At 36.2% G+C, this 22,455-nt stretch overlaps 1 protein-coding gene across 5 annotated transcripts in view; it reads left to right on the forward strand.

Moving 5' to 3' along the window:
- The first annotated feature begins 236 nt into the window (after positions 1–236).
- Positions 237–22,455, forward strand: part of DPH5 (diphthamide biosynthesis 5) — a 45,871-nt gene continuing 23,652 nt past the window's right edge. The window contains exons 1-5 of one of the 5 annotated variants that reach the window (XM_019956970.2): positions 237–327; positions 633–790; positions 4,141–4,265; positions 8,718–8,826; positions 21,309–21,429. In XM_019956970.2, the coding sequence (XP_019812529.1) occupies positions 656–790; positions 4,141–4,265; positions 8,718–8,826; positions 21,309–21,429 (490 nt within the window). In that variant the 5' untranslated portion in view covers positions 237–327; positions 633–655. Of the gene's footprint in view, positions 791–4,140; positions 4,266–8,717; positions 8,827–21,308; positions 21,430–22,455 lie in introns of all 5 variants that reach the window. The other 4 variants (XM_019956968.2, XM_019956969.2, XM_019956967.2 and 1 more) reach the window with 4 other exon arrangements.

The following is a 22,455-nucleotide window of genomic DNA, read 5'->3' on the forward strand; positions in this document are numbered from 1 at the left end:
CAACCTCGCGGCTGGCTTTCCTCGCTGGCGAAAAGCTCTTGCACTTACCTGGTTCCAGGCTGGGATGTTTATAAAATTAGGGGATCGTGGGCAGGCCTCGTCCCTTCCCAAAGGCCATGCTGGGGAACTGGTCGGACTCCCCTGAACGGGTGAACTTTCGCCTCCCAGCCCCAGCACCCCGTGGGTCAACCTTAGTGGCGGTGGGACCCGGGTGCCCCAGCCCGGAGCCTGCAGAAGCCACCCCTTTCAGCTAGTCGTGAAATGCCGTAAAGCGGAGGCGCTTTGCGGCATCGTAGGTGAGGCCGGCGGCGTGGATCCTTTCTCCGGGTAAATCCTCCGCTTGGGCAACTACTTCTGGGGAACGGCGGCAGATAGGAATTTGGGGAGAACAGGGATTCAACTGTCGTTTTCTCAGCGGGTAATTGTCTACTCCTAGCGTTGTGTAATAAGAGAGAAAGCGGGTAGAGCTATTTAAAAACACTCCAGTCCTTATTTAAAAGGCGGGAAGTTCTTAAATCTCCCGCTGACATGCCGTCCCTCCTCGTGTTATTTTGGTTTTCGTTTTCATTACTAGATTTTAGGTATCCCCGGTGTAGCTGACACTTGATTTTCATATCCATTTCGTCGTGCAGTCACCCTCCCCCTGTTATTTGAGATGCTTTACATGATTGGTTTGGGCCTGGGAGATGCCAAGGACATCACAGTCAAGGGCCTGGAAGTTGTCAGACGCTGCAGTCGAGTGTATCTGGAAACCTATACGTCAGTTCTGACTGTAGGGAAAGAAGTTCTGGTAAGTGCTTAAGGCTTTCCAGCCTCCTGGGAAGACGGATATTTAACAGCTGATTCTTTTTACACTAAGCTGAATCGAATTTTTCAGGTCTCCTGGTTCAAACCCTTTAAAATACATCCCTTTCTCATGAAGAATCTGAGGAGTACAAGAATGGCAATCATACACTAACCATGTGACTTGGAAAATGAAAGCGTGCTTTTTCTTACAAGTCTAATTGTGTAGCTTTCTCCATTAAATAGGAAAGGAAAGTTATTTTACACTCCTGGGGATAGTCATCAGAATCCCTTATTTCGTGAGATAGCCAAGAAATCCTTTCTGAGTTGGGTGCTAATGAGGTGCTAACACAGCCTTAATGAGTTGGTTATGTATTCAGGGACCAAACTGAAGGCTTCGCCCTTTGAAGTATTTCCATAGGGAATGGTAATCACCTTTCTGTCTGTGTCATATCCAGAGAGATCTAACCTTTAAATAGGCTGTTCCCAGTCAAGCTTATACCCATACACTTGAATGGGTTAAGTGAGCCAGGAACTTGGTAACCATAGAATTTGCTAGCATATCATGCATTTAGCTGGGTTTGGTTAAAGGCTCAGTAAATTTTGAAAGAGGGGTCAGATTCAGGTTCATCGTCAAGTTTCAAATGGAATGTAGATTAAGATGCAAAAACTGATGGCTATATTACAGGAGGAGGGAGAAGATTTTAGGATTGTCTGGTCTATCAAGTCATCCAAAGAAAAAGGTGACCTAGAGAATTTCCAGTCTTCTGGCCTCTCAGATTAACAGCCCAGGGAATTCTGAAGGTCTCACAGTTACTTTAAAACCTGAAGAAGGACTGCTAACTTGAATTAGCCATACTTTGAAATGAAAGGTGTGTCTAATGACCAGCTTTGATTTGTTGGCTTCAATTTAATAGGATGGAGCCACAGTCTCCAGCTCAAGATGATAGAAATATTCCTTTCTAATTAGTTATCAGGGGCATTTAGAATGAACTTAAAATCTTCTTAGAGAATATAGACAAATAACAAGTCAGTAGTTTTAAAGAACTGGGCCTGGTTTTATGTTCTGTCACATGTTAACATGTGACCTTAGACAAGCCCTTTAACTTTTGTTTCTTACTTTGTAAAAAGAGGATAGAAATGCCTGCCTTACAGGATTTTAGCATAGTGGACGGCACATTTCCAAACATCTCCACATGTCAATTCCTTCATTTGTCAAATGGAGATAATAACCAGTTGGAAGGCTGTTAAGATTCTATCATTTATTAGTGTATTTGAAACTGCTTTGCAAATTTAAGTGCTAGCTAAATGTTAATTTTAGTTGCTATGATTTTTAGAGTTTTTCCCACAAAAACATTTGAACAAGTATTACTTATAGGGTGAAGATCTGGGCCTGGAAGGGGGATGGAAAGTGAGGGAAGCATGGATTAAGAGTTTGGGATAGAGAATGGATAAACAATAAGGTCTTACTCCACAGCAGTAAGTGAACTATAGTCAATATCCTTTGATAAACCACGATGGAAAAGAACATGACACTAGATATTATGCTTCTTAGAGCAGAGGTTGGGTATGTCCACACTGTTTGCAACATCATGCATAGAGCTTGGCATGGAGGTTGTACACAAATATTTTTCAAATGAGTGAATGAACAAATTCATAAATGGTTATGTTAAAAATAATGTAGTATCTGTCTATTTCTGCTTTAGCGGTTTCTTCCCTTTTTTAAGTATTCTTTTTAAAGAGGATCAACCATTTGATTATATTGAGGTATTAATGTGTATTTCTCTTTGAGGATTTTTTTTTAATATTCTGTTGTCTCAATTAGATAATGAAATATATCTTGAGTTAGGATAAGTGATAAATATGGAGTAAACATGATAGAAGTCTTAAGGAGAGAATGGGTTTTCTGTTGTTAAGTCATTTATAAAAGATTGTATCAGATTACTGCCAGCATTAAGCTAGTAACATGTGATTCCTTGATCTTTAAGGAATCTTAGAAGCTCAGAAAAGAACATCATTTCTTTCAGCTTTCATTAATCATATGTGTGTTCTCTTACATATGTGACTATAAATGTTCTGCAACTATTAAGTTTACTGGGCTCACAAAATTAAAATAAGGTATATAAAGTGAGTGATTAAGAAAAGGTACGTGGTAAGAGGGAAAATAAAACACTTTTCATCCATGAAAACGTTGTCATTGGGAACTTCTGGAACATTATCTCTAAGAAGATGTGCAATGAAAAGGAAAGGATCTTTTTTCACAATTGAGAAACTGATTGTAGTTAAGTATTAGGAAATAATTATCACTTGGAACTATTTAGCCTTTATCTTCAAATGCTTAATGATTTGTTCATTTGCTTGACAAATATTACTGAGTAGCTGACACTTTTCCATTATAGCAATCTTATAACTTTTGACATATGATATAATCCTTAATGACTAAAATAAATTTATTAGCATGTAAGAAATAGTATTTATCTATGCATCCACTTTTACTGTATTTGAGTTATATATTACTCCACAGGAAATCAGTTATAAGATTTGTGATCTTGCGTAATAGGTTGTAACCACTACCCCATGACCCCTAGCTCAGTCTTACATGCTGCCATTCCAGTTAAGGTCAGCCTCTTAGGTTTATGCATTGGGGTTGAACTTCTGGGGATTTGTTCACAAGCAGTTGGTATGGAGATTTCCTATATATTTAGAATTCTTTTTTTTCTCCTGCAACTCTGCCTTTTTTTTTTTTTTTTTACCAGAAACTAGGAAGTACAGTTTTAAATTAGTCTTTCCTGCAATTATGTAGGAATGATTGCTGGTTTTGTAAACAACTAAATCATAATTTTTTACTATTTCTCATTGAAATTATCTTTTATTTTCATCAGGGTCTCATAGATTTTCCCAAGGAAATTTTAATAAAACCCAACTACCATATATGTATGGTAAACATATGTTAAATAAACATATATTATTGTTTAATATATTTATTCTGTAGTATTGTGTTTCTGAAGCAAGTAAGGCTCATGCATACATATTTTCTATTTAAAGTACAATGTTTGGCCTGGTCTATTAGACCCAAATTTAGAGGTTAATTTAAAATGCAAAAAGCCTCAGATGTTAGGAAGTCTACCTCCTCTTGGGATATTAAGATAGCCCCAAAGACAGAATTTAATTGCAACATGATACAGGGTACTAGTTCATTGATGAGTTGTATTCAGGGATCAGTGTTTGGATGGTTGCCAGGATTTGCACCAGCCACAGACAAAGATTGTTTTGTGTGTGTGAGAGTGTGTATGTGTGTTTGTATGTGTTGAAATGGTCACCTGCTATCTCATTTTTATATTGAATTTAAATCTATAGGAAGAGTTTTATGAGAGAAAATTGATTCTTGCTGATAGAGAAGAAGTGGAACAGGAGGCAGATAATATTTTAAAGGATGCTGATATCAGTGATGTTGCATTCCTTGTAGTTGGTGATCCATTTGGGTAAGTCAAAGCAGATACTTTGACTTTTAATTTATTTACTTTTTTCATCACTAAGAATTATTATATTTAGAACTTTGTCTTCCAGGTGCTGATAGGAGACTCTGTTTACATAGGCTCTGTCTAAAATTTTATAGTTTAAACTTTGGTTATCTTTGAGATTAATGAAGAAAATTTACTTGGGAAAGATGGCATCATGTATCACTTACACTGGTTATCAGGTGTCAAGTTTATGTTGTTGCTTCTGCTTTCGTTTAGAAAGTCACTTAGGACATCAAGTAACAAAGTAGTATATTGTTATTAAATAAGTATATTGCATTATCAAGAGTCATACATGCCATTTATTTTGCAGGTAAGTGCAAGTGTCTTCTGCTTGCTTTGTCTTAGACTCCCCCCATTCCCGCCCCATTTTAATCATCTGCTATTTAGTGGTACTGCTATCACTTTACTTGCCTTGAATTTATCATTTATGAAGCCTCAGCTTTCAATTTCTTATATCCACTGGAAGCTCTGTTCTTGCCCACATTACTGCAAAGATGGGCTTGTACTTGTCTAGTCAAGCATCATCAATCTCTAATGTCAAGCCAAATAGAACAATTCTTTTTCTCCAGCTGGTGACCCAAAATTTATGTCACAGATTTAAGGAGCATAAGGACAATTAAATCACTTTGAGCCCACCACCAAGGATAGTTTTCAAAACAATGGAGTTATATGTACATGTGTCTGTCAAAAAGAAAATAATTTATATCAATATGAGGTTTCAGAGATTATGTATCATTATTATATTTGGTTGCAAATGGTATCCAGTCACTGACAAAGTCCAGGAAACCAATGCTACTTGAAGTAAGATTTGCAGACTGTTACCAGCCTATAAACTTACCAGTCCATGATGAGATAAGTACAGAAATTGAAGGTAAGCATTTAGATACTTTTATAGCAGTTTCACAAAATAATTTTATCTCTGCTGAAACTAATAATAAAGTAATAAAAATAAGCAGCAAATAATCACAATCTCATTGATATTCTTAAAAGATCACTAAATGTGTGGGTGAATGGACTTTAGGGAAGCAAAGTAGCCCTGGTGCAAGAGAGAAAAAAGACAAATTGGGGAAAATTTAGAAGGAAAAAATGCTCAGATGTATGTAATAGATGAGGAAAGGAAAGAAGTAAGTAAGTATTCTGGCTTTAGTAACTGAGTAGTTGATGCTGCCATTTTTTGAAATGATGAAAACCAGCAAGGAAGAGGGCTGGGGGAAACAGGAATTGGTCCTGGAAACGTTTTCACTTTCATGATACCTGCTAATGGAGCTCAGGGGAGAATCTATCCTGGTTATATGACTTTTAAAACCATCCATATCTAGATATTTAAAACCAGAGGAATGGGTGGAATTACTCTAGGCAAGAATAAGAGCAAGAAAAGAAGACCTAGGATGGGTCAGTCCCTAGGATGCTGGCATTTCATGGTCTCTCAAGAGCAGAGGAAGATGAAAACCATTAGAGTTGTGCTAAAGCAGAAGCCAAGGAAAGAGAATGTTTTAGAAAAGAAAGAGTGGTCAACTTTGATGTACTGCTGAAATGTTGAGTAGAAGACAAGGATAGAAAAGTCTGTGTAATTTAAAGACTTCATGGAGGAGTTGGTGCTGGGGGAAGGTCTGGTTTAACAGTTGAAGATTGTGAGGTAGGATGGTGGGGAGTTGGGGAGAAAGGGAAATTTCAGTATAAATGAAAAAACCTGAAGTCCAGAGAAAGTACTGCCGTGCTACTCAGAATCCTTCAGTGACTTCATGGCCTTAAGTCTTTTAACAGTTTATCTACTTTTTCCAAAAAGAGGCTGCTCCTCTTTTTGACTGTGGTAGAACCAAGCTATTTTGTAAATGTTTCAAGTATTCATTTTCTGTTTCTTTGCTCATACTGTTTCCTTAAAACATACTGTTCTTCCCAGTTTCTATTTAGTAAAATAATAGATTCTTTGAGACCCAGCTTAGATGCCACCTCTTCTAAGAATCTTCCCATATTTTATTCAGGAGTAAATGCTTTTTTTTTTTTTAACTTCTAGCGAATTAATTTTCCTTATGTCAGTGACTAGTCATATCTAACATTGTTTTCATATTTATGTGGTATTTACTGTACTGTAGTTGTTTTTCATTTACCCACTGGATTACTATTCAGATATATTAGTCATTGGAGATAAGATGATAAGGAAGGTATAAATTTTAATTGGGCCGTGAAAAATTTGAATTTAAATTAATTAAATGGATAAACCAGGAGTGGAATACAAAATGTAACAACGCACTGAAATGCTTCCTTATATGTGACCAAAAAATGTACTGTGTTTAAGTTTAAGCCCCTTTCTACTTTTTGAATAAAAAATTCAAAAAGAAGGGAAAATTGTTTACTCAATCTTAAATTATTTTTTGTAATTTTTTAAAAATTTCAAATATTTATAAATTTATAAAATTTATCATTTTAACCATTTTTGAGTGTACAGTTCAGTAGCATTAAGAACATTCATATCACTGTGCATCTATCGGCACCATCCATCTCCAGCAATCTTAAATTCATGAAGAAGGTACTTGAAAGTCAGTTAAGTCAGTTGGCGTAGTTCTCATCTTTGCCCTTTTATCTAGGTTGTTTAAAGGAATGTGGAAGTTAATCACATAACGAATGTAAATGACTTTAAAATATACTGCATCAGTAGATCTAAGTCATGTGAGAGATGACAGTGCTAAACTTTCTATCCCCGTAAAGAGCAGTTGAACAAGGTTGTCATTAAACGGATTCTTTCTAAAGATAGTTCTGTTTTTATTCCATTCTGTATTTTAATGTGCTCTGTAACTATATGTATTTTCTAATAAATGAACACGTAATTTTTTATCTTTATGTTGTGTGCCATTTCCTTCGTGGCATGCACGTGTATGCACGGACACACACACACACACACACACACACACACACACACACACACAAATCTACCTTTCTTTGCCTGTCTCCTGTGTACCTTAATGTGAGTCATTTGATTGTTTCCATTCTGCAAATTAATGTTATTATAAAGTAAAATGTAAAATAAACATACTAAGCCTTATATATTCAAATTGATTTTGGTTAGAGCCACACATGCCCAGAAATAGTAATAAATTTGTCTTTACACACAGCAGTGCACATATGCATGTACACACCCACTCACACACACACACACACAGCCTTTCTCAGTCTACTATAGTGAAATATTTTCATGAGCCACAGACTGAGGAATGCCTGGTATGAAGGTGTTAAACATGCAGTTCATTCCAGTTTTTTTCTTTTTTTTTTTAATGAAGCAATATAATCTAGGTAATTGTAATAAAATAACAGTTTTACCACAGTTTTTCATAGCAGAAATCTGAGAAGCTCATTTAATCACATTTATAGCAGTTTCACAAAATCAAATCACTTTGCCAGGTCATTAAATCTTCATAGTATACCAACCACATCTGGTCATTTTAAATGAACTTGTGAAAAGGAGAATAATTCCAAACCAGTTTTTCTTTCTGCTCATCTATTTAAATAACTCACCAAGTAACTAATTTCATTTTCCCATATCTTAGTGTTAACTAGTGAAATTCTGTTTGAAAGGGATATTAAAAACATTCTTTACAATGGGCATTTGTATTTTTTTAAAAAGCTTATTCTAAGTCAAATTAATGATTATTTTTATAGTAGCTGTTGTTTCATTTTATGTGTGTGATTAAAAACAGACTTCCCTGGTGGGCATTTGTTAATCTGTTTCTGACTGCCTCCTGGGGTAAAAGCCCTTGATCTTGCTACTTGGTATGCGCTGACCAGTTGACAGGTTCTGCTTGTTTGTGTGTAGTTTCTCAAACATGCTAATGTTGCTTTCCCCAGTTGGGCCTGGAGTTTTCATCAAGGGGGAAACAAGCTGTTAATAATGCAGTTCTAAATTGATTTGGGGTTAAGTTTCACAGTATCCATATTTATGTTTACATGTATTCTCCCTTTACCCTGAGAAACAAAGCCTTCAAAATAGAGCAGAAATTAAGAAGTAGTCTGGTTGTGCTATAATTTGAACCTTTGTCACAGAAATTATAAGAGATTAGAGGTCAAAATATTTGAGAATTGCTTCTCAAGTTCAGTTGCTGAGTAATATTCACAGATGTCTTTTGTAGGTATTAACAGAATAAAAAGAGCAAGTTAAAAGTTCCCTTTTTTCTGTAGCTGCCAAGGCTGCTTTAAGAGTGTTAAAGGCATAATTTAACATTGTACAGGGTCTGTGTAAACTTATACACTTGCCAGAATTCCCGGATGACAGCTTAAGCAGGTGCTTTGAAATATTTGAGGGAGAACAGTGTCCTTGACTGATTCTTCTTGACGATTTGGGCTCATGAAATGTTGTAGATTTACTGTCTTAAAAAGTCAGTTTTTGTTAGTTTAACCCAACCTGATCTTTTCTCACTACAGGGCTACAACACACAGTGATCTTATTCTGAGAGCAACAAAACTGGGGATCCCTTATAGAGTTATTCACAATGCATCCATAATGAATGCTGTAGGCTGCTGCGGTTTGCAGGTAATACTACAAAAGAACGGTTTTCTTAGTGGTATTTAGCAAAAATGTTTTTGTTTTCTGCAAATTCCCATAGATTTTATTATATTTCATGAGTTATAAGACAATATTATTTTATATAAGACTGTGTATTAAGTTTTTTAATACTAGATATTTTATACTAATTTTCCTCTATCTTAGATTTTCCCCCCTCCCCCTTAGAATAGATCATTGAAATTTATCTAAAGAAAGATTTTAATTCTGTATCCAATTGGTACATACAAAAAAGGGACTATAACTCAATTGGTTAAGTATTCCTAAAACCTTTTTACATTATTCCAAATGACTTACTCTGCATTGCTGAGGGCCATGTTTTTCCACACTGGTATTGTTTTCTGTGTGGTCAAGAGCACTATGATGGAGCACTTCTTAAAATAATACATAAAAGAGCTAAATGCCAGTGATACTAGGCTTTTAAGCCAACTTTGCAGTTACTGATATGCAAAGTTAGTTGTTTTTAACCCAGAAATCTTGGTTCTGAGGAGTTAAAGGAGTGTTCTGTAGCTGCGTTTAAGATTTTCTATTTCAAAGTTGGAACACGAATGCCAGGAACATTCATGTTCCAAGTTTGAAATTTGTGTTCTGATGTTCACATGTATGTAATCCATGACAGTTGTGACTGCTTATGGCCAATAGTAGTCTTAAGACTCCATTGATTGTTAAGACATAGTCCTATTTCAGATATAATAGGAAAGAGAATTTGCACCTTACAACCTGTGAAATAAATTATGTATTCTTCCTGGAATACATAATTTAAAATAACTTTGCAAAGTAAGGGACAACATGAGCTGAGAACTGTTGGCCTGTATTACTTGGTTTCCTCTCTGTGAATATGAAATAGACATTTTATTTTCATGAAATCTTAAATATTTCGTTTATATATGTGGAATATTCTCAAAATCAAATAAAAGAAAAAATAGTTATTCTTTGGGGAATCATTTATGTATTTCCAGTATCTTGGGAGGTATAAAGATAGCTTGATCCTTTCTGCACATTTATTTTAAAGGAAATATAATCATATAAAACTTAATTAATACTTGTATGCTTTAGTGAAGCCCATGGGTAAAAGCTGCTGTTAGTTATGAAGTAGTGGCATGATTATTCTGATAAATGCAGTTTAAAATTTTCTACACACTAGTTAGATGTCCCAGATGCATTACCACATAGAATAAGAGCTACTAATTATTAGGCACAAAGAGACGACTCACAGCCAGTGGATCACCTAGCTTCTGAATTCAGTGCTAGCTGTATATATGGGAAATCTCAGAAAACACTTTTTCTTTTATTCTGAGGGTCAATAAAATTCTATCTAATAATTCATCTGTTAAAAAAAAAAAATAGCTGTTTACAGCAAGAAGCTACATTACCCTTGGAACTCGGTGCTGTCTCTGGGGCTTTAGAGGGACCTATATTTTTTGTATTACCTAGGAAGAGTAGTTCACTTTAATTGACTAGTCCTGGCCAGTCATCCCAGAAATACTGCTTTTGGTTCTGAAGAACCAGAGAAAAAGTATAAATTATTTACCTTTCAGTATTCATTACTTGCTCTTGGTTATAATTATGTCCAAATTGGTAAAGAACTTTGCTGTCTGTTTTGTCTCCTAACAAAATGCATACTTAAAAAAGCCTTGCCAACTCAAGTCTTTTTTTTTTTACACTTAAAATTCTTTCTGAACATTTCTGTGTTGGAGTAAATTGAATTCTTGATGCTCAGATTCTTGAGTGATTCTCAGTCTAATATGCTTTCCTCTGGATAATGCTGCCTTTCAATCACTTAAGAGTGATTGCCAGGAGAAAGGAAAAAAGAGAGGGCAAAATTTTTCATGTGTTAGACAAAAATATGTGAATCTTAAGCTAATTGACTATATGTATGTTTTCATATTGGTTTTGTTTTTATATCTGAAGAAGGTTAGTTAGTCCCTTTCCATCATATTTTGCTCTAAATTATCTCATGATAATCTATTATTTAGAGTTTTTAAGCCTAAATTTTTAAAAAGATCCTTGTCTTTATTACATAAATCTGTTATCCAGACTGGTTAAAGTTAGACTTGTCCCTCTGATCCTCTGCATTGATAAAGAAGTGCAGAGTTATTTTTCTTATGTTTAAAATGAATGAAGGTATTTGAGAAGGTATTTACTAAGAGAATTGAAGTTTCTATACATATAAGCCCTCAAGATCATATCCACATTTACATATATTATTATTATTTTTAAGTGTAACTTTCAGTTTTACGTGAGATTTCCCTAAGCAGCCACAAAGTATTGTTTCCTCATCTTAGTTCTGTTCTCTAATCTGGATATGAAATGACTTACTGCTTGTGTGAAAAACAGAAGATAGCTTTCTGTTTTCTGGTTTACATATTTATGAAATCTCTATGAAAGTATAATTCTTGTTCCATGCAAGGTATTCATATGCCAGGAGAAGGAGGGATTGATGCCTTAAGTATTGATGCCTTTGTATAGTTTTCTAAGATAAAAAACATGGAAAAATAATTGTATGCATGGCATGCTTAAATTTTAAAATAAACATCTATCAGTATCCTGCATAATGTAAAAATTCTGGCAAAGTCTCCTTCCTTATATTAGCTGGTCTTTTTCTCTTTACTATTTTGACTAGCATTTATGGAAAAGACAGTAACCTGTACCAGTGGTCCTCTGTCTTTAGTGTTCATCAGAATTACCTAGAGGGACTATTAAAGAGTTTGCTGGGCCTTTCCTTAAGATTTTCTGATACAGTATATATCTGGGGTAAGGGTCTGAAAATTTGCATTTCTAACAAATTCTCAGGTGATACTGAAGCTGCTGGTTATAGGCACCACACCTTGAGAATCACCAACATAGATAAAACATTTCTTAGAAAGTTAAAAACTGTACTGTCATTCTTTTAGTATGATAGAGTTGGAAAAGTCGATCTTAGTTCCCAGAAATATGTTTGCTAAATGTAGAATGTTACCTTGCTGTGCTCTCTTGCTCAATTTCCTAAAAGGGAAGTGGGCACCACTTTCGAAAGGCATTCTGTCATCTCTGTGAAAGAGCTTTCCTATGAATTCAAAAACAGCCATCAAGTTATGGAAGAGAAGTGCTACTCTGGGTAAGGGGACAGGCCTGGACCACATGTACTTTCCAACACCTTTCCCTTAGGTTAAGGAAGAGTGGTATGAAATTCCTTACCTGAAAATGGGTGCAGTATTTTTCAGCTATCACTTATTATCCTTCCAAACTGTCTTTTTTGTTGTTTTTAAAAGCAGCATAGAGAGCTCAGAATCAACCATCGAGTATTTTTTAATTAACTTTGTAGTTTATTAACCAACAGGAGACTCTTAATTATTAGTATCAGTGAAGGTAAATAGTTGCATAGGCTAACACTTCTACTCACACACACAGACAGTTGCTATGTGTTTTATTACAGTATGCCATAAATACAGTTCTTTACCACAAATCACATATACCTAATGAAATTTTTGTTGTTGTTAAATGGAAAGTATATTAGAGGTTGCCAAGTTAGACATCATTAAGAGGAATAGTTATCTGTTTATTCAGCAAATACCGTTTGCCTTCTTATTGGGTTTTCAGATGGTGAAGAATTGGCCTGCAATGCAGGAGACCTGGGTTCAATCCCTGTGTTGGGAAGATCCCGTGGAGGATAAATGACAACCTATGCCAGTATTCTTGCCTAGAGAATTCCAGGGACAGAGGAGCCTGGTGGGTTATAGTCCATGGGGTCATAAACAGTCAGACTTGACTGGATGACTTTTACTTTCTTATCGTTTGCCTATTGAGTTTCTTTCAATATGGTAATAAACCTGACCAAGAAGGTCTCTGCTCTCAAAGAGCTTACATTCTAGTAGGACAGAGAAGCGATAACAAAATAAATGTCAGGTAGTGGTAAGTATAAGAAATTCAAGAAGTCTGCTAGGTTAGAGAGTGACTAGATCACTCCTGTTGTTGGGTGGTCAGGAGAGGTCTCTCAGGGTGCTAACATTTAAGATTAGATAGGAATCAGGAAGGGACAACCATATCCCAAAGTTTGGACAAAGACTCTAAAGTGGAAATGAGCTTGGCTTCTTAAAAGAAACAAAGGAAGGCTTGCTGGAGAGTTAGCAGGCACAGGGGAGAGTGATCTGAGGCTGGATAGGTGGGTGGACTTGGATCACTAGGCTGTCTAATACACTATCAGGAGTTTGGATTGTATTCTAAGTGATATAGACTAACTGCCTTTAGAGGGCTTTAAGCAGAGCAAATACTTGATCTGATAAGTGTGTTAAAAAGATATCTCTAGTTGGTATGTGGAGATAGAATTGGTACCAGGCAAGACTAGAAGTGAGGAAATCAGTTAGTAAGTTTATTGTATTCCTTTAGAGGAGAGATGATGGGGGCTTAGATCGCATGGAGAGGGTGGGGTATAATAGATGATAAGTTCTAATATCCTATATATTGGAAGCTAAAAAGTTGGCCTGTTTTCCAACTTATTTTTTTATTTATTTATAAAATATTTATTTGGCTGTGGTATCATGCGGGATCTTTCTTTGCATCATGCAGGCTTCCCTCTAGTTGTAGTGTGCAGGCTTAGTTGCTCCTTAGTATGTGGGATCTTAGTTCCCCTACCAGGAATTGAACTTGAGTCTCATGCATTGTACGGCAGGCTCTTAACCCCTGGACCACCAGTGAAGTCCGTTTGCCAACTTTAGGCAAAGGTTCCCTAGATTTTCACTGAGTTAACTTTGAGATTTTTCATAATTAAAATGTTAGTTACAAACATGTACTTTAAAATCATGTTGTTTTAAATACCTAGGCAACAGGTAACACATTATTTGTATTCTGAGGATTTTTCTAGTCAAAGAAAAATCTATTTATTTATCAAGAGCCAGACATATTTATACTTAAATTTATATTTAAACTTTCCTGGTAATGAAAAATCAAGGATTTTTCTAAGTATACAAAAGACAAGAGGAACAAGTCCTCTTTTTCTTGAAATCTTCAAGTTAAACATTTAGCAGTGTAATCATGCTCTGCTTTTGAAGAGTCATTTTGTGATTTTTTTCTTGATAATAAATGACATATATACTCAAAAAATTGGAAAAATACAGTAAGTATAAAGAAAATAAAAGCATCTATTGTCTCACCTCCTAAAGGTAAACACAGTTATCATTTTGGTATATTTTCTTTCAGTCTTTTTACTTAGCACTTACTGTGTGTACATTCTCCTGAATCTCACAAACTAAAGAACTATGTAATAATGAAATGCGCTTTTTTTGGCCTAGTATTTATTTATAAATAATAAGTTTATTTATTATAAATAACAAATTTATTTAGAATTTATTATTAGCAATTTGTGTGATAGAATGTATTAATTCCTGTAAAAGTTTGATGACTGAAATAATTTTGAGATATTTAAAGGAAATGTAAATAAAATGGTTTGATGAAACCAGGTAGCAATGATTTCTGCATAAAAACTTCCTTATCAGTTGTGGCTGACTTCAGGGAAAAAGGCTGTATAAAAGCATTTCATCATTATGAAATGCTTCCACTTTCTCTGACTGTTGCATGAGTGACCTTGATTATTGCCATATGTTCCCCTGTTTATATAATACCTTTCTACTTTGGGAAAAATATATATTACTTTCAAAAAGTAAGAACTCATTTCCTTCCTTTTGTAAAATAACATTCATTGTGATAGTCAACATTTTTGACCTTGTCCTAGTTCTTACTGTTAGTTTTCAGAAGCATTAAATTGGTTTCATTGTTGTCCAGGCACTATTGTAGAAATGATAAAACCTAATGAGTACAAAGAACACCAGATTAGGTAATAAGGGTATCAGAGCTCTGCATTACTATTGTAACCTTAGAAAATCTTAGAAAAACTCATCCAGTAAGTTCTCTTTTCTTTTAGAAACTTCAGAATTATTTTTGACCACCTGTTAAATCATGAGTACATTAAATTTTTTCCCCTTCCTTTTCATTTCCTTTTTTTTAGTCACTGTTTTAATAGCCATCTTACCATCATTCTCTTACAGTTTATAGTTTTCTGCTTAAATTGTAGGTCTGATTATGCCATTCTTCTATTCAAACAGTCCTGGTAAATCTCCATCCTAAAAGAGAGTTCAGTTACTTGTGTATGTTTATGTGCTCATCGTATTACAAACTCCTTAATTTACTCATCTTCACATCTTCCTTGCTACTTTATTGCAGTGTCATGCATGTAATCAATGTGCAACAAATATTTGCTGAGTTGCATTGCTTATTTATTTATCCCCCCCTGCTTGCCCCCTACCCCAAGTGAATCTTGTCTTTGGAATTGTATGCTTTAAATTGTGATTCTTTCACTTAATTTGTATGTGGGCTCTCTTATTTATATGTGAAAATATAAATCTTAAAGCTCTTCTGTCTACATAGTCATTCAACTTTATCTGTGTATCTACTTCTGTTTGGACTAAGGTTCATGACATTGTACAGGAGACAGGGATCAAGACCATCCCCATGGAAAAGAAATGCAAAAAAGCAAAATGGCTGTCTGGGGAGGCCTTACAAATAGCTGTGAAAAGAAGAAAAGCGAAAAGCAAAGGAGAAAAGGAAAGATATAAGCATCTGAATGCAGAGTTCCAAAGAATAGCAAGGAGAGATAAGAAAGCCTTCCTCAGCGATCAGTGCAAAGAAATAGAGGAAAACAACAGAATGGGAAAGACTAGAGATCTCTTCAAGAAAATGAGAGATACCAAGGGAACGTTTCATGCAAAGATGGGCTCAATAAAGGACAGAAATGATATGGACCTAACAGAAGCAGAAGATGTTAAGAAGAGGTGGCAAGAATACACAGAAGAACTGTACAAAAAAGATATTCACGGCCAAGATGATCACAATGGTGTGATCACTCACCTAGATCCAGACATCCTGGAATGTGAAGTCAAGTGGGCCTTAGAAAGCATCACTACGATCAAAGCCAGTGGAGGTGATGGAATTTCAGTTGAGCTATTTCAAATCCTGAAAGATGATGCTGTGAAAGTGCTACACTCAATATGCCAGCACATTTGGAAAACTCAGCAGTGGCCACAGGAATGGAAAAGGTCAGTTTTCATTCCAATCCCAAAGAAAGGCAATGCCAAAGAATGTTCAAACTACTGCACAGTTGCACTCATCTCACACGCTAGTAAAGTAATGCTCAAAATTCTCCAAGCCAAGCTTCAGCAATACGTGAACCATGAACTTCCAGATGTTCAAGCTGGTTTTAGAAAAGGCAGAGGAACCAGAGAGATCAAATTGCCAACATCCACTGGATCATCGAAAAAGCAAGAGAGTTCCAGAAAAACATCTATTTCTGCTTTATTGACTATGCCAAAGCCTTTGACTGTGTGGATCACAATAAACTGTGGAAAATTCTTCAGGAGATGGGAATACCAGACCACCTGACCTGCCTCTTGAGAAACCTATATGCAGGTCAGGAAGCAACAGTTAGAACTGGACATGGAACAACAGACTGGTTCCAAATAGGAAAAGGAGTATGTCAAGGGTGTGTACTGTCACCCTGCTTATTTAACTTCTATGCAGAGTACATAATGAGAATTGCTGGGCTGGAAGAAGCACAAGCTGGAATCAAGATTGCCGGGAGAAATATCAATAACCTCAGATATGCAGATGACACCACCCTTACGGCAGAAAGTGAAGAGGAACTCAAAAGCCTCTTGATGAAAGTGAAAGAGGAGAGTGAAAAAGTGGACTTAAAGCTCAACCTTCAGAAAATGAAGATCATGGCATCTGGGCCCATCACTTCATGGGAAATAGATGGGGAAACAGTGGAAACAGTATCAGACTTTATTTTTGGGAACTCCAAAATCACTGCAGATGGTGACTGCAGCCATGAAATTAAAAGACCCTTACTCCTTGGAAGAAAAGTTATGACCAACCTAGATAGCATATTCAAAAGCAGAGACGTTACTTTGCCAACAAAGGTCTGGCTAGTCAAGGCTATGGTTTTTCCACTGGTCATGTATGGATGTGAGAGTTGGACTGTGAAGAAAGCTGAGCACTGAAGAATTGATGCTTTTGAACTGTGCTGTTGGAGAAGACTCTTGATAGTCCCTTGGACTGCAAGGAGATCCAACCAGTCCATTCTAAAGGAGATCAGTCCTGGGTGTTCTTTGGAAGGAATGATACTAAAACTGAAACTCCAGTACTTTGGCCACCTCATGTGAAGAGTTGACTCATTGGAAAAGAGTCTGATGCTGGGAGGGATTGGGGGCAGGAGGAGAAGGGGACGACAGAGGATGAGATGGCTGGATGGTATCACTGACTCGATGGACATGAGTCTGAGTGAACTCCGGGAATTGGTGCTGGACAGGGAGGCCTGGCGTGCTGCGATTCATGGGGTCTCAAAGAGTCGGACGCAACTGAGCGACTGAACTGAACTGAACTGAACTTCTGTGTATAATCTTTCTTACTGTTAGCAAAAATCAGTGTGGTATCAGTGTTAAGCAAAATGCATGTGAAGATTAAAAACAAAAACAAGTATTCTATATAAAAAAGAAAACTAGTAACTCTTGATTAAATGGTTTTGTGGTACATTTTTGGACAGCCCTGCTGGCTCAGCTTTCTTTTACATCACAAATTTAAGTGATCTGGTTAGGATATACATACATAAAATGATATATGTAGGGCTCGCTAAAGTTCTTAGCAAGTTAAATTTTCTAATTTTTCCATATCCAAAAAAGATACTTTTTAACTTAAAAATCACAAAATATTTTCATTTGAATATAAAATGTGTGTGCATTCTCAGTTATGTCTAACTCTTTGTGACCCCATGGATGGTAGCCCTCCAGGCTCCTCTGTCCATGGGATTTTCCAGGCACGAACACTGGAATGGGCTGCCATTTCCTTCTCCAGGGGTTCTTCCCAACCCACGGGACTGACCGCGGGTCTCCTGCAATGCAAGCAGATTCTTTACCATCTGAGCCACCAGGGAAGCCCTTGAATATAAAATACCAAAGCATTAAAATCTAATTATAAAATGGAGTTTACAAAGCATCTGTGCTTCTGAAAGAAAGGAAATATCAGCAGTGAGATGAACAATAAGACTATTAAGGTCATTCAGGCAAGTGGTATTGAGAATTCAAACTAAGGTAGAGAGAAAAGAAATGAATAGTCTCTGGGTAAACTATAGAGCAAGAATTGACAGGAATTGGTGCATAATAAGATGTCAGGAATTAGACATGTTAGAGGCAAGTCAGGCAGTACTTACTTCTAGATAGTTGCTTAATGTCACTCTCAGTATTGCCCAAGATTTCCTGCCTCTGATCCTTTGTTTACATCATCTCGTTCTGCATGTTCAGCTTCCCTAGGCTAAATCTTACCCATCCTCTAAGGTCCAGCTTGTATTCTGTCTATTCAAAAGTTACCTTCAGGTGCTCTCTAGGTGGGGGAAACGCTAAACTCATAATCTATATCAAATTTTTTATTATTGTTTATTACCTCATATTTGTCTTATGCATTTTTTCACTCTTAACTAGTGCCTTATATATGATTAAATATTTCATTTTGAATTGAGTTTTTATCTTCAATAGATTAAAAAAAATCATTATTCAGTATCAAGTTAGATAAACTGCTTTCCCTATAACTTACTCTCGGTTAAAATAAAAAAAGCCTGTATTTACCTCATGTTTTTGAAAACTGCTCTTTTTATAATCTTTAAATGTAGACCTGCATCAGTAATGGTTTGAAGGGAAATGATCATAAGAACAAATGCTTACATTTTTAGAATAGTAGGTACACAGGCCTCGGCAACCTCAGTTCTCGTCAACTGTATGATTTTGTTCCAGTTTCCTTTTGTACTTTACTGGTAAGTCCTTGAATTGTGAAACACAAAGGGACTGGTCCTTCTGTTCTTTGAGGTACTGACATCTAAATGGTGAAACTGTTTGCATAATGTTCCAGAATTCATTGAAGAAGTTTGTACCACAGCCATGGAAATGGTTACAGTCTATAAATCAGGGTCCTAGAAAGCAGTGCTTATGTGAGGTTTTCTTTAATCGCCCAAATTAGACAGTTCAGAGAAGCTTTTACACAAAGTGTTTCAGCTAGTGTTTACATGTGACTAGCATCTCAATGCTTTTTTAAATGAACTGTTCCTTGCTTTTTGAATGAAGAATTTATGTCCATGACTATATTTCTGTGACTCTTAAAATATTGAAAACTTGTTTATTTATTTATGGTGACATATGTAATTTTCTTTAATGGTTTTACCTTAAGGTTTTTTTAAGTAGAGTAATGTTAATATTCCAAAATCTGATCAGAGATGCCAAAAATCCTTTTCAAAATGTAAACGATTGAACTTGTCAGATTAAGTCATAAGCATAGTTTCAAATATTTGGTAATATTTGAGCTCATTCCAATAAGGAAAGCAGTTGGATTATAGTGTAACACAGCATTTTAGAGCATCTTCATTATAAACATTATCATTGTTAGATTATCACATCCCTAACATTTATTAAGTCTTTACTATAGCACTGGGCGCTACATACAGTATATCAGTTAATCCTTAACAAAACAGATTGTTAGGTTTATAATTATTGTATCGAATTGGCAGGGGAGTTCCTCCTGGAAGTCACCCAGCTAGTCACCATGATCATCCAGGTAGTAGGAACCAGAGCAATGCTTGCTCCACAGCGTTTGCTTGCTCCACAGCGTTTGCTTGCTGTGTGAGGTATTAGTAAGACTGCATATTTCCTGAGAGCTGGAGCTCTGTTTGCTTCTCACTTTATACCCATGCATAATGTAATGCCTGGCACATTGTGGATGATTCATAGTAAATATTTGTTAGATACGTTTGCCTCTCATAGAACAATAGCAGTGACAGAAACCCCCAACAGAGCAAGGCTTATTCCTTGTAGCCTACCTGAATGAATTCCAAAGATCTCACATTGAAACTCTACAGTTTTTTTACAGAGAAATCATATTAGGTATGGCTGGAAGGTTTATGATTTCATTCTGAGAGTTATATAGGTCTTTGTAAACTAATCTGTGAGTTTGACTGCCCTTGAATAGCATGGCTTCAATGCCTCTTTAGACAATTTTCAAATGGACTTTGGGAATAAAGCCTACTGGTAAGTAGGTTGGAGGTTGTGACCATGTGAGGAATATGATGAAATGAACCTTCTCTTGGTAGCTCAGAGTCATCATTATGAGTGTGAGTGATAGATTTTAAGCCCTCCATGTATAAACATCCAGAAGGGTCGAGCTTCTTTAGGCATGTAGAGATGGGGGACTCTGAACATGCCTCTTGCAGCAGCATTGTTCAAATGAAGAACTTTAGGCTTAGAAAAGTTAGGTGATCTCGTGAAGTCATACAGCTGTTTCAACCGAACAGCTAATTTGTGGCAGAGGACTAGGTGTGATTTTCAGCATTTAGTGCTTTCCAGCTGTATTAAACATTATTTTAGGCACTCTTTAAATTGAATAGTTAAGATCTTTATGTAACAGCTTTAGTATTAGGTTTTACAATATATTAAGTCTTTGAAAATAAAGTCCATTGTGCAATACCTAGATAAGAATTAATATAAGAATATCATTCACAGTTTAAATAACTTTTTACGTGTTATTTGGTTCACACAACTCTGTGGGTAGGAAGGGCATGTGTTATCACTGTTCCTATTATAGAGATTAAGACTTGGAAAGAAAGAGTAATGTCACCCAGCTAACAAGTTGCAGAACCAAAGCTCAAAACTAGATTTTCTCAACATAAGATTTGGAGTTGGATTCATTTAAGTGAGATGTGTGGCTAGCCTGGAAGCAAGTTGGAACAAAGACGCTTCTTGGTTGTGTGATGATCATATGGAGTAGATGGGCCACCGTAGGGGGAAAGAAGGAGGTTTGGGAAAAGGCCCTTATCATTGAACTCTAGAGTCAGGGAATAAAGAGTGGGGAAAGTAAGGGCGTAGGTTTTGAGATGTGACGACAGTGAGTATGCAGTGTATGAATTTTACTGAGCTGGCATGGTGGAAAGGAGCTCTCCCTCAGACCCAGGTTTGAGTTTCTTCTTACTAAGTAGCTGTGTGACCTTAGGCAAGCCAGTTCATCTTTCTGAGCCTTGGTGGACTCCTCCATAAAATGAGGGTAATAGGAACCTTGTGAATACTGCTCTGACTGCTCACATGTCTTTTTTTTTGGCTTCCTTCTGGGTTCTCTATATTTCAGTATTTTTAGCAGCTACCTAGCTAAATCATGAACTAGTTACATGTGTTCCTGTACTGAATACAGAAATACTAGAAGCCTCCTACCGAAAGGGCATCAGAATGACACCAGCTGCTATGGAGCAAAGGGAATTTTTATTACTTTTTTTGATGACAGAGTTGATCCCCAGTCCATCTCAAGTTTGGGTCTCACTTTTTATTTTGGTTGTTATCTATGAGACAGTAGTTAGTGAATTGTTACATCATTAACTAATGTTTTATTTCTTCTAGTTGTATAAGTTTGGAGAGACAGTGTCTATTGTTTTCTGGACAGACACTTGGAGACCAGAAAGCTTCTTTGACAAAGTGAAGAAGAACAGACAAAATGGCATGCACACATTATGCCTACTAGGTAAGTGCTCTGCAGTTTCTCTAGGGTCACAGTATGGAGTTGTCATATTGTTCTTGTTTTGATTTTGTATGAAGTTAAAACCGTTCTGTGTGATGTGGTCTAGCTACTCTGTGCATGGTGTGCCCTCCCCCATATTCTTGTGGAGAAGTGAATTTTCATTCCAAATAAGAATTAAGAGCCTGTCCTCATCAATTTACAGCAACTCAGAAGACTTATACTGAACATTTACTCTTACCAAGTTCCATCCTATCTTTCTTGAGGTGTCCTTTGAATACTGCAGTCGTGATGCTATCAGAATCACAGAATTGTAGATCTGAGAGAGACTCTGGAGATCATCTTCAGTGAAATTGAGGCCCAGAGACATTGGATCATTTTCCCACTTATTGGTTGCAGAATTGGTAGAATCTACAGAGCTTGTAATTCACAGCTCTTTTCACAGTATTATGCTGCCAAATTGTATTTCCTACCTAGTGTGGAAAGAGTTGGGGTGGCTGTCTTTGTGTACAAAGATGATGGCACTGATAGAGCTTCAGGAGTTTCAGCTACTGCATTTGCCAGCAGAGGTACTGGAATTATAATGATTCACATTCATTTTCAGTTCCTTTTCTACAGTATGTGTTGTAAAAATACTGTAATCAGAGCTTTAATCTGTGGCTGGTCAACAGAAGAGAAATAACTGTCGTCTTTGATAACTTGGAAGTGACACTTGTACTTGACATCAGAAGACAAAATCTGAGTGCTACTCTGTACTAGCTAGAGAGTATTTTGAACAGTCCATACCTTTGCCTTCTTTTTTATCAAATAGTAATAACCTTTTTCTTGTCTTTTGGAAGTGTTTAGATCAGTATATATGTGTGTGTGTGTATGCACATTCACATATATAAAATAAATACATAAAAATAAATGCATTTTATTTATTTACTTTAAAGTTTCTAGTCTTTTGTGTTGAAGTCAGATTACTATAACACTGTAATACTGTAAACACTGATTCACACTCTTGTAGTTTTTTTTTTTTTTTTTTTTTTT

This window comes from Bos indicus, chromosome 3 (assembly GCF_029378745.1).
Source record: "Bos indicus isolate NIAB-ARS_2022 breed Sahiwal x Tharparkar chromosome 3, NIAB-ARS_B.indTharparkar_mat_pri_1.0, whole genome shotgun sequence".
Lineage (NCBI taxonomy): Eukaryota > Metazoa > Chordata > Mammalia > Artiodactyla > Bovidae > Bos > Bos indicus.